Genomic DNA, 13465 nt, shown 5'->3' on the forward strand with positions numbered 1-13465 from the left:
CCTCATCTGAACCTAATCACCTCACAGAGGACCCGCCTCAAATGCCAAGACAGTGCGGATGAGGCTTCAGCCCATGAATCTGGGGGCAGAGGGGACACAGACACCCAGGCCACGGCAGAGGTGGTGGCTGCTTTTCCAGAATACAGGTTCAGATAGTGATGAATCCACAGAGCAAGATAAGGTTGGAGGAGGCCAAGAGGGTGACCGGGAGGGGCCTCTCCGAGGGGCAGCAACCACAAGGACTAGGAGAGTGGGGCGGGGGAGCCAGGACAGGGGCCCAGACCCCAGCCACGCCTGGGAACTGAGCAGGGACAGAAGGCAGCGGAGTGCGCGGGGCCGCCTGGAGGCCCCGCACGGACCCTGGGCCCTCCGCCCTTGAGACAGGAGGCAGGAGGGCAGCAGGACCTGGCTGCCATTTGCAGGGCACTGGGCTCTGCTCACAGAGAAAGGACGGGGGTGTGGCGGGCCCGAGGGAGGTTCCTGAGGGACCATGAGGGGGGCTGGCAAGGCTGCCGCTGGCCTGGAAGTGCGCGAGGGTCGCTGGCGATGGTTCCAGGGGCCTGAGGCCTGGGGAGAGGTCAGAGCTGGGATGGGCACAGAGGGCAGGGAAGCATGGGGAGGCCAGCAGGGGTGACGCCAGGCTCTGCGTCTTCTGGAAGGTTGACCACCCTCTCTGGTGCTGTGGCCACGTTCGGGACAGAGCACATGAAAATCCTAGTTCAGAAGTAAGGATGGGAACGCAAACGGCATTTTCTCCTGTCTCCTACATTTTTACGGTGATCAAGCTTGACAAAAAAGCAGAAATTATTCCAAGGGTTCTAGAAAACATGAAGGTTGTATTCGGTTCTTCTGTTTATAAAAGCAGGTCATTAAAAGCCTACTTTGAAAAATATCATAACTGCATAATAGAAACTCTAGGATTTTTTTAAAAAAGCACAGCCACCCAGCACCCCATGTCTCGGGGCCCTGCCCCCCGGGCCCTGGGCCAGCGCTGGCCTTGCTCTGGGTGGGGCTGCTCGGCTTCCCGACCCACAGCTGCTGGGCTGCGGGCAGGGGGCTGGGCACCCCACTGACCAAGTTGGCCCAAGAAAGACGGGGGGCTTGTGTTGAAATCTTACTTCTAAGAATTTTGCCGCCGAAATTTCTTCCTCCTCAAGAGGCTTCTGCTTGCAAACCGGGGAGAAGGGCCCGCAGCTCTCATCGCTCCTTACGTTCTATTCCCTTTGCCAAGGCGGAGCGTTCCAGAAAGGATGCAGGCACCCTGCACACCGACCTCGAGAGAAGCACCAAGCTGCCTGCCCACCGGTGGGGATCTGGTTCCAGAAACAGCCCGACACGGCTGAGTGTGCCGCCAGGAGGCTCAGAAAGGAGGAGGTCTGTGTTTCCTGGGGGTCAGAGTTCACCAAAAGTGGAGCCGCCGCCCTCTGAACTCACCCCCAGACCACCGGCTACTTCCTGTCCTAACTGCACCGAGGCTCCAGGTCATCAGTAAAACGGGAGGGAAAAGGAAGGCTGGACGTGAGCCCCGCGCCTTCAGTCTGGGGCCTGTCAAGTCGGCGTCTCATGCCGGCTCCACGTGACTGCTCCCAGGGGCCTCTCACCGAGGGCAGCCCGGCGCCTGAACAGGCCTCCCACCTGCATCCTTGAGGCCGTCACTGCCAAGAGCCCTCCCAGCCTGGAGCCAGGCCCACTACGCACCACATCTCACACCCTGTGCTCCTGGGCACTGCCAAGGCCCAGCCGTGAAAACCAAACGAACAAACATGACAGCTGTCTGGCCGAAACTAACACAGACCAGGGAACAGACAGAGCTGGACGGATGGCTCCGGCCACACACCAGGGCCTCTCACTCCACGGCCACAGGCAGAGGGGAGCCGCTGGAGCCGGCCTGCGCCCCCCGAGGTGAGCCCTCGACCGGGAAGGTGGTCTCGCCCCGACCCCTCGGACAGCCGCCCGCCTGGAGCTGACGCAATGGCTCTGCCAGGCCAGGCTTCGGCCGGGGCCCTGAGGTCAGCTCTCCACCTGGGCAGGGCAGAATGTGGGGAAGGAAGAGCTCAGAACCCCCAAGTGATGGGGAAACGAGCCCCACTCACTACCACAGACCCCCCACCATGGCCTCTTGCCAACCCCACCCTCCAGGGTCTCAGATGCTCCCCGGGGACCCACCTGCCCTCCCAGCCGAAACCACCGCCCGCCTCCAAATAGCCCAGGCAGACACACCTCACTGGACTCTTCCCTCTGGATCTGGCTGCATCTCCAGAGCGGGAGCAGGACCCGTGCCCCACCCCGTCCCCACCGGTGGCCTGAGCGTCTGGTGGGGTCAGGTGTGGACAGCTCAGACCAACCGACTTGCCAGGTGGCCGTCCCCCAGTGCCAGCAGGGGCGGCAGGAGCCCAGGGCTGCCCAGCGGCCCACGTGTCCCGTATGGGGTGGTCAGGGCACCGAGCACCCCCAAGGGGACCCGCCAGCTGCCACCCCTCAGCCCCTGAGGTCTCAGCAGCCCCGAGGCCGGCCCCCAATATCCACACTTCCTCCTGTTCGCAGAACACACGTGCTGGGCTCGTCACGCTGTCCCTACCCCGGGCTCTGCGGGCTGCGGCCACGCTGGCCTCCTGGTGGCCCACGGTCGGCCGGCAGCCCCGCTGAGCAGGATGCCCTACTCGTCCACCAGTTCCCAGAGTGGCCTCTCAACGCCCCGTCAGGGTCCCACGCGCTCTGCCAAGGACCCCGATGCTGCGAGGCTGGTCCTCGTGGGTGGACGTCTGGGCTGGTCCTGGCTGTGCTCCTTGCCTGTCCCTGTGGAGCACAGGCTCCAGGAGCAGAGTCCTCTGTCGTCCCTCCAGGGCGGCCCCCCGGCATCCAGCACAGAACTGACCACAGACGAGGGGCCCAACCAACTGTGGCTCCACGGAAGGTGCCGGAACTAGCAGCTCGTCCCGAAAGGCTTCCCCCAGAGCCTCCGGCCAGTGTCCACCCACCAGCCAGTCACCGCGCTTTCTGCCCAGAACCCGGGGTGCCCCGAAAGGCACCCAAATGTCCCCACCAGCTTTCGACAGCCTCCCCTCCGACAACCAGAGACCCCGGCCGGGGTGGGGGCCTCTGAGAAGGGAGGGGCCTCCGAGGAGGAACCCCCAGCTGCCGCGCAAGGCCACAGGGTGAAACGTGATCTCTCACAATGTGAGTGGCTCCCCTCCCACGGGACCGGCCGCCACGGGGCTCTTACCTGATAAAACTCCCGCAGCCAGTTCTTCTGGAGGTTTTCTGGCTGTAAATTAAGAAGAAAAGACAGTCAGGCCAGCGACACAGCCCTGACGTCCGCGAGCAGACGCCAGCGTGATGGCCTATCTGCCATCCTCACCATGGGGGCTAGCGAGCGACAAGAGGCGGGGGACACCTTGCTCCACTCAGGAGACCCCACTCTGCACGGGGGGCTGGTCCACAGCTTGTCCAGGGAAGAGGGGCCGAGGGAGGACGAGCCTCGCCCGGGGATGGGCAGCGCTCCAGCCCTGCTCTGTCCCCGGGGCGGCGGGAGGCGGGGGGGGGGTTTGGGAGGGGCTGCCCGCAGCCAGGCGGCCGTGTCGGGCAGGACCTAGCGACAGGGGGCCCGGACAGGCTCTGAGAACGTGGAAAGAGCCACGCAGCACCAAGAGCTGGTTTTGGGCTTGCGGACACCCCAGGACAGAGCCAGCACAGGGTGCCCGGCCCCTGAGAAAGCACGCCGCCGCCTTTTCCCACACGGCCTGCCGGGGTCCTGGACCGCCAGGGCAGCCAGCCAAGTGAGGGGCATGGTCCGACCCACCCCAACGTGGCCAAGGTGCTGAGAGGTCGCGGCAGGCCTGGACGGGGATGGGGGACGCGGCGGGGACATACGTCCCGTTGCAGAGTTTCAGACACGGGAGGTGAAAAGGTCCTGAGATCTGGTGACATCGGTGTGAATGTCCCTGACACCGCTGGACCACGCTTAAGAAAGGCGAAGATGATAAATCTAATGTTATGTGTTTCCTACCACAATTCAAAACAAAAGAAACAAAACCCCACCCACCACGCCTCAGGACTCAAACCCCTGATCCAAACAGAGCTCTGGACGCCGAGGCCGTGGGCCCGGAACCAGGGTCCAGGCTGAACCACAGCTGGGCCCAAACGCGTCACCCACGGCCCAAGACACCAGAGTGCGCGCTGCCACACGGGGAGGTGCGGCCGCCCGCTCATGTTCCTGTGTGTCCCGAGGGCAGGAAGACTGAACTGCAGGCAGAGCAACAAACGAAGGGAAAAGCGGCTGGGAAACCAGAGCCTTGCAGACCACAGAGGAGGGTGTGGAGGACGCTCCGCGCATCCGCCCAACAAAGACGGTGGCCAGAGTCCAGCCGGGTGTGGGGCCTTCCAGTCTCCAAGGCCACGTTTGAGGCCGGGGCCCAGCCTCCAGCCCCCACTTCCTGCACGGGGAGGAGGGCACACCGTGCCTCTGTCTGTCACCCTCCCAGGTGAGCAAAGAAAAGCCCAAGCAGGCAGGCCGCCCACGGAAAGACCGGGCAGAGTGTCTGAACAGACTGGCCGCCAGCCCACGGAAGAGGCCAAGCACCACTAGGCGTCGGGGAAACGCAAACCCGAAGCACGGCGAGATTCCGCCCCACACCCCCGGGGTGCTGACACAGACAGAAGCCTGCAAGTCTGCGGAGACTGCGCGGAAACGGACCCTCAGACGCAGCTGGGGGCGGGGGAGGAGGGTGCGGGCGGTGCGGCCGCCGTGGGAAACAGTCTGGCGTTTCCTCAAAACGCTGGCCGTGGCCCAGCGATGCACCCAAGAGACGTGGCAACGCTTGTCCACGCAGAGGCTCGGCCACGAGCACTCGTAGCCGCGGAATCCCGGCAGGCGAAAGGCAGGAACCGCCCAAAGGCCAGCCCAGCGTGGGCGGAGAGACAAAACGCGGTCCAAGAGGACACGACGGCCACTGACACGGGCCACGGCGTGGACGAGCCTCGAGAGCACTGTGCTCAGTGAAATCAGCCCATCACCAAAGGACAGACGACGTCAGATTCCGGTCTACGGAACTCCAGAACGGGCAGCTCCGCAGAGACAGGCAGCAGAGTGTTGCCGGGGCCCCGGGTGTGGCTGAGGGGTGGAGGCGGTCCGAGCTGACGGCGGTGACGGCAGCACGGCTCTGAGAGCACAGAGAGCACCGCGCACCCCTCTCCCACCGACCCGAGCGATCCCCCACCTGAACCAGGGACGCGGGGCAACCCGTGCCATGGCCGGGACATGAGCAGGGATGGCCGGTCAGTCGGCCTCGGGCCCCGGGGTGATCAGAGAAAGAGGACTTCGAGTGCAAGGTCCCAGATGCCCTGACCAGGAGCGAGGGAATGGGGGGGTGGGCAGCCCCCCTACCCCTGTCCTGGGCTGAGGGCAAGGGTGCTGGTTTAGGGGCGCAGAGGGCCCACCAGCATTTCAGCCCGTGGGCTCAGCCTGGGGACAGAGGGCACAGAGGTTCGGCTTCAAGTCCCGACGTCCACACGCGCAGGGGCCTGAGGTTGGGGAGCAGCAGGAATGGGCGTCGCCGAGGGGGGGCTGGGAAACAGGACCAAAGAGACCCGGAGGCCAGTGCAGAGCAGACATGTCCCTAAAGGGGAGGGAAAACGGACCAAGCTTCCAAGGGAACAGTGCTCTGAGAAGAGGGGATACAGAAAGATGGACGGCAAGACCAACCCGGTCACTGACGGACAGACGGATGCGGAACCCGCAGGCCCAGAACCCAGGAACAGAAACAGAAACCGGAAGAGCACGGGGGTGAGCCCGGCGTCCCCCGACGCACAGGACTGAGGACTAGACGTGGAGGGGTGTGACGTCAGAAACCTGACAAAACGCAGGTACTAAATCTATACCGGGGGTAGGGGGGTGGGGCAGGGCAAGCAAAGAACCACTGCAGAAGAAGAGTGATTGCTTTACAGCAGGCAGTTCACGGACATGGTCTAAAGTTAAGATGTATTTTCAAACTACAAATTCTTAAAGTTTATTTTTAAGTTTTCATAGACTTAGGAGAATTTTAGAGAGATATATAGTTTGCATTTTTCTCAAGTTGAGAAGTTCCTCCAGTTTCAAGCCAGTACTTTTTTCTCCTGAAAATTCCAGTAGAATTCAATTTGACATTGGACTGAAGACAGCAGTGCTGTGTGGCCCCTGGTCACTCAGCCCACCCTCTCACTGCACCTCCCTGCACACAGAGAGCTGGGGACATGTGTACAATGGCTCTTTCTGGGTTGTGGGATGATTTGTACTTTTCTATAATGCTTAGACTTTAAGGAAAACAAAAAAGGACCTTATGAAAGAATTCTATTTCGGTGGGAAGCATGAAGGAATTGAGAATCATTTTAGCATGCTTGTCTCACACCCCCTGACAGAGAAAGGCACCCAGACTCTCGAAGACACAGCATCCCCCTTCCTAACTACAGAACTGAGGCAGCTGCAGGAAGCAATGGGGCCTGTCACACTGGTGAGGGCCAAGGCAGTAGTCAACTAGTTCAATGCTTATTTTTAAACTGCTATATTAGATCCTTTCTTTACTTTGCAAACAAAATAAGCTCTACATGACTTCAGGAGATAAACACAAAACTTGAAACAGGAAAAACTATCAGAAGAAGATATAAGCAAATAGCTGTCCTTATGGTAGAAAGATAGCCTTCCTAGACATAAAACCACAGAAAGGAACCTAAGGGGGGAAATGCCTATAGATTCTAACACTCAAAATTGAAGTAACCCACAGCCAACATTATTCTCAATGGTGAAAAATGGAAAGCTTCTCCCCTAAGATCAGGAATAAGACAAGGATGCCCACTCTCACCACTTGTATTCAGCATAGTTCTGGAAGTCCTAGCCACGGCCTCAGGCAAGGAAGAGAAACAAAAGGCATCCAAATTGGAAAGGAAGAAATAAAATTATCTTTGTTCACAGATGACATGATCTTATATATAGTGAGCCCTAAAGATTCTACCAAAAAAAAAATAACTGTTAGAACTAATAAATGAATTATAGCAAAGTAGTAGGGCACAAAATCAACACACAAAAATCAGTGGTGTTTCTATAGACTAACAACGAACAATCCAAAAAGGAGATAGAGAAAATTCCATCTACCATACCATCAGAAAGAATAAGATAACCAAGGCAAGACTTGTACACTGAAAACTACAAAACATTTCTGCAGGAAATTAGATATCAGTAAATGGAAACACATCCTGAGCTCATGGATTGGAAGACAGTATTGTTCAGATGTTGATACCATCCCAAGCAATTTGCAGAGCCAATGCCATCCCTACTGAAATTCCAACTACTTTTTTTACGGAAATAGAAAAACTCATCCTAAAATTCATATGAAATCTCAAGGGACCATAAATCGTCAAAACGATCTTGAAGAAGAAGAACGAATTAGAGGTCTTACACTTCCTGATTTCACAGCCACAGTCATCAAAACAGCATGGGACGGGTACAAAGACAGACGTATAGAGCAGCGGAACAGAGAAGAGAGCCCGGAAATAAACCATCACATGAGTGTCGAATGATTTTTCACAAAGGTGCCAAGACCACGAAATAAGGAAAAGACAGTAATTTCAACACATAATTTTGGGAAAACTGGGTTATCTGCATACCAAAGAATAAAGTTGGGCTATTACTTAGCACCACATATAAAAATTAACTCAAAATGGATCAAAGACCTAAATCTATAAAATTTTTAGAAGAAAACACTGGGGAAAAGCTTCATGACACTGGATTTGGCAATGACTCCTTGGATTATGAGACAAAAGCACGGGCAACCAAAGAAAAAATAAACTGGCCTACACCAAAATTTAAAACTTTTGTGCATCAAAAGACGCTATCAATAGAGTGAAGAGGCAACCCACAGAAGGTAAGAAAATATTGGCAAATCATATATCTGATAGTGGGTTAACATCCAGAATATATTTTTTAAAACTCTTACAACCCAACAACAAAAAGACAAATAAGACTATTCAAAACAAGCACAGGACTGGAATAGACATTTCTCCAAGGAAGGTGCAAAAAGGCTCAATAAGCACATGAAAAGATGTCATTAAGGAAATGCAAATTGAAACCACAATGATATATCACTTCATACCCATTATTTTATTTTATTTTATTTTATTTATTTATTTATTTTATTTTTTATTTTTATTTTTTGTGATACGCGGGCCTCTCACTGTTGTGGCCTCTCCCGTTGTGGAGCACAGGCTCCAGACGCGCAGGCTCAGGGGCCACGGCTCACGGGCCCAGCCGCTCCGCGGCACGTGGGATCTTCCCGGACCGGGGCACGAACCCGTGTCCCCTGCATCGGCAGGCGGATTCTCAACCACTGCGCCACCAGGGAAGCCCCATACCCATTATTTTAAAATAAATAAATACAATAACAAGTGTTGGTGAGAACGTGGAGAAATTAGAACCCTCGTGCACTGTTGGTGAGAATGTAAAATGGTGCAGCCACTTTGGAAAATAGTATGGTGGTCCCTCAAAATATTAAAAATAGAATTCACCATATGATTCTGCAATTCCACGTTGGGTATTTATCCAAAGGAATCGAAAGCAGAAACTCAAGCAGCCATTTGCACACCCACGTTCACAGCAGCATTTGTTATTCACGATCGGCCAAAAGGTGGAAGCAGCGCAAGTGTCGGCTGGTGGATGAACGGACAAGCACATGTGGTTTTATCCACACACCGCACTATTATTCCACCTCAAAAAAGCAGGAAATTCTGACATGCTCCACCATGGATGGCTCTTAAAGACACGAGGTATGTAAAATAAGCCAGTCACAAAGGGGCAAATACTGCATAACTCTATCCATGCTGGGTCCCTACGGCAGTCAAGTCCCTATAGGGACAGAGAGCAGACGGCGGGGGCCGGGGGTGGTGGGGAGGGGATGCAGTGTTTAACGGGGCAGAGTTTCCGTCTGGGAAGAAGAAAAAGTCCTGGAGCTGATGGCGGCGGCGCCTGCACAAGGATGTGAATGTGCCTGACGCCACTGAGCCTGGCACTTGGGTCACGCGGTAAGTCATATGCTGTGTGTATCCGACCACAACAAAACTAACGAGGAACAGGTCTGAAGTAGCTGCAGCTCCGCTGGAGCAAAAGGCCCCCAAGGCTGTGGCTCCGCAGTCTCTGGAGCTGTTCTATGTACGTTACTGCATTTTACTCTTATTTTATTTAAAAAAAAGAAAAAGGGCTTCCCTGGTGGCGCAGTGGTTGAGAGTCCGCCCGCCGATGCGGGGGAAGCGGGTTCGTGCCCCGGTCCGGGAAGATCCCACGTGCCGCGGAGCGGCTGGGCCCGTGAGCCGTGGCCGCTGAGCCTGCGCGTCCGGAGGGAAGTCCCACAGGTCCACCCGACGCGGACACACAGGAAACTCTGGGGCTGCCGAACCAAGCACAATGTCACCACGTACCGTGACCACACAACACACATCAAAAGGGCAAACACTGGAAACAAAAATAAGAATGAGAAGATGGTCTGCAATGCCAACATAATACATAATTTTTAAACTCTACAGATAAGAATGTCCCCACCCAGCATACAGCCCTACTGTTTCCCTTTCTTAATGCATTCCTGAAGATGTGTGGAAAAACACAAATTTCTTGAAAGTTACAACTGGAATTACAGTCTGAAATCCTAATATCTGCCTCAAATCTTATCTCACAGAATGTAAGGAGTTTAACAACAGACCACGATGTCCTCAAGGAGGTAAATCACGCGACCCGAAAGCCCCTGCTACGGGAGGAGCAGAGAGGATGCCGCCCAGGGCCTGTCCTGGATAAGCGCACAGCAGCACAGCCACACGTGCACACGCCGGACACACCTCCCACGATGCTGTGGGGAAAAGGGAAGGGTACAGCAGAAACACTGGAAAAGCTTTGACACCAGGGTTCCAGATATCTAGAAAATAGATGCTCACACATTAAAAGGTGAGTGTGTGTGCATACACACACACACACACACACACACACACACACACACACACACACACAGAGGCCTGCTTTTCTGTCAAGACCAAACACAAAAATGATTTTTTCAAATGTACGTATCCCAGAATTTTCTATAAAATTAGACCTACCTTAGTACGGCACCCTTTAACGGAGAGCCCCACCCAAACAGGTCTTGCTGGGCTGCAATCACAGGGCCACTTACGTCCCAGTGGCTAAATTAACAAACTGGTGACTCTGAGCAGCTCTCGGCAAGGCCTGGAGGCCTCCTCGGAGATGCAGCCCATATTTGGCTAGTGCAGAGTGATTTTTAAAGCCACTAAAGTAAGAATAAAAGATAAACACACATACTAGCTCTTAAAGAAATACTCTCATTTCAGCCCCAAGCATGAGCCAGTCAGGGCTCTGTGTGTATTCGAAGAAAGCACACACCTTACTTACCTCTTAAACACCCTCAATTTGCTCTCATGACCTTGCAGAATAATACAAAAACTATCAAAATGTGGCTGGGAAAAATGTTAAAAATGCTCATTCCTTCCAAATGTGAAATTCTATTTCTGGACGTCGTTCCTAAAAAATGTAATTCTAAACAACAAAAACACTCTGCACACAAAGAAGTTCACAATAACATCATCTATAAGAGAATTACAATTAAGAATACTCCAGAATAGTACTGCAGACGGCTCACTGATAAAGAAAGTCATGTAGTATGTCTGCTGAAGGAAAGAAGGAGGCAACAGCAAGAAATCCATGAGATGATAAAGAAGTTCTGGGTATAGATTGAACCGGTGACGATTACACTGTAAATGGATGTAATGCCGATGAACCGTACGCTTACACAAGATTAAAATGATAAATCCTATGCTAGGTGCATTTTACCAAAAAATACAACATCTGCTGAGCACATATTAACATGGAAGCAGTTTATACCTTAACAGAGACAGAAGGGACACAAAATACTTCGTGCCCGCGCACAAGCCCGAGGGCAAAGGCCCGACCAGCACAACCATCTGCAGAGGAGCCCCGACAGCAACGGGCCGCCCTTGCCCGCCACTGCCTCGCCCGCGAGCCCAGGCTACCGCGGGGCAGACACACCCACGCGGGTCCATGAGGGATGAATGGCTGAGCGGAAGGTAGCCATGGGCCCTCCCTGTGGGGCAGCTGCTTTGAACCCTCTAGCAGGGTAAGAAAAAAAAGACTGAGAAAAAAAACACCAAAATTGGAGTAGTTGCATTTGAAGCAACTTCTTTTTCTTTTCTTTTCTTCATTTTTAATATGCTTATAATTATTACCATGCCTTACTTTCATGTTTTTAACTGTTAATTTTAAAAGCTTGAGGAAGAGAAAAACAATGAAAGCTCTCAGAATACTTTGGCAACATTTGAAACAACTACTATTCACTATGAACAACAGGAAAAAAAAAGGCAAATGACAAACAGGGAAAAACTATTTGCAGCTTACATGAAAGCCATTGGGCTAATTTGCACATTACTGCACAAAAAGTCACTGTAAGTCAGAAGACCAATAACTCACATACCACACACACACACACACACACACACACACACACACACACACCCCAAACACACGCTGCCCCCACACACACACCATACACACACACAAGCACACCAGACACACACCACAAGCACACCACACACACCACACACACCACAAGCACACCACACACACACACACACCATACACACACAGACATATACCGCACACACCAAACACACCACACACCACAAGCACACCACACACACACACACACACCACAAACACACCACACATACCACACACACACACCATAAACACACAGATATACACTACACACACCACAATCACACACACCATACACACACATACACTACACACACTACACACACATACCACACTCACACCAAACACACACCACAAACACACACACCATACACACACACACCACAAGTACACCACACACACACACTGTACACACACCACAAACACACCACACATACAAACCTGCTCAAAAGCCACCTGTGGCTAGTGACCACTGGCCTGGACAGTGCAGATTTCAGAGACATGGGAAGTTTCTCTGACTCTAGATCAGCACGGTCCAGTGGAACTTCATGTGACGATAAAAATGTTCTCTATTGGCACCAGCTAAATTTCCACTTGAAATGTAGCTAGTGTGGACTAAATAACTGAATGTTTTAATTTTTATTTTATTCTGATTAATTTAAGTATAACAATCAGATATAATTATCCATTATTAGACGGTACAGCTCTAGGTCACAGAAAAAGAAGTAAAACTTTAAAGTTTCTATCATGAAAAAAGGATATAATACTGACATATACACGAGATGGAACTTCAAGCCAGTCTCGCGTATGGCTATCGGTGCAGATACCTCACAGTACAGAATGCAGCAGCACGTTGAAAATTCACAATCAGAACTAAGTGCAATAAACCATGAATGCATGGACGGCTCAATATGAAGAAAGCCCCTAATACAACCGACCATACTAACAAGACTAAGAAAATCAAATGATTATCTCTAAAACGAACCAAAACGTTAACTAGAAACTTGCAGCTGCAGACCCATGACGTAAAGAGCTTGCAAGTCCTCACTCTTATCCTTAAAATGTCTTTTCTTGGACCCATCAGAGAGCTGAAATGGCTCGGAAACCACCCCCCCTGAGACCTGGAAGAGAAGCTGCTTGAGTCAGAACCTCATTGGAAGACTTATAATGGATGGTAATTTTGAAGAAAGGCTGGAGGCTGAGTGCAGACAGCATGAACAGGGGAAGCTCCTTGGGACCGCAATTTTAAGCAGGCCCCCACATTTTTCTAGGTTTTACTTCCAGGCACCCCACAGAGTACTCACAGTGAAGATCCCCTCTTGGCTCTAGCAGAGGGAGGGAAAGAGTAACCTTTGTGAAATACACCCAATGCGTTCTCAAAAGCCCACTTGGCAGAGAAAGGACTTTGCCAGAGCCTTAGCCCACCTGCGGGAAGGATGTTTCCCCCTCCTAGCCTCCCTACCTCATCTAAGGGATGGGGAGAAGAAAATAAGAAATGTGTGAGGGTCACAGCCCAGGGACACAGGGCCACTAGAAGACTGAGATTCAATCACAGACTGTAGAACACCCCTTCCCCCACTCCTTACCACCACACCAGGAGGGCTCCAGTGCAATGGCAGTGACTCCAGCCAAAACAGGGGCAAGATGCAGGAGGACACTGGGGGATGTGAAGCCTCTGACACCACAGCTACAGCAAACAGTGAACACAATCCAGCTCCTGCCTCACACTGAAGGCCTCAGTCCCTATTAACCAATACATCATTTCCAGGTTTCAACAAAAAAATTACAAGGTGTAGTAAAAGGCAAGGAAAAAAAAAAAAAAAAAGAACAGTCTGAAGACATTTCATTTTTTAAATTTATTTATTTATTTATTTATTGGTTGCACCTCGCAGCTTGCAGGATCTTAGTTCCCTAACCAGGGATCAAACCTGG

At 52.7% G+C, this 13465-nt stretch overlaps 1 protein-coding gene across 3 annotated transcripts in view; it reads right to left on the reverse strand.

Annotated features, from left to right (window-relative positions):
• The window catches only part of INPP5A (inositol polyphosphate-5-phosphatase A), a 178437-nt gene that overhangs the window by 113796 nt on the left and 51176 nt on the right, over nucleotides 1-13465 (reverse strand). For all 3 annotated transcript variants that reach the window (XM_059054989.2, XM_059054988.2, XM_067023792.1), the window contains exon 2: nucleotides 3224-3265. In XM_059054989.2, coding sequence (XP_058910972.1) covers nucleotides 3224-3265 — 42 coding nt within the window. The remainder of the gene's footprint in view (nucleotides 1-3223; nucleotides 3266-13465) is intronic.

Source organism: Kogia breviceps, chromosome 2 (genome assembly GCF_026419965.1).
Source record: "Kogia breviceps isolate mKogBre1 chromosome 2, mKogBre1 haplotype 1, whole genome shotgun sequence".
In the NCBI taxonomy this organism is placed as follows: domain Eukaryota; kingdom Metazoa; phylum Chordata; class Mammalia; order Artiodactyla; family Physeteridae; genus Kogia; species Kogia breviceps.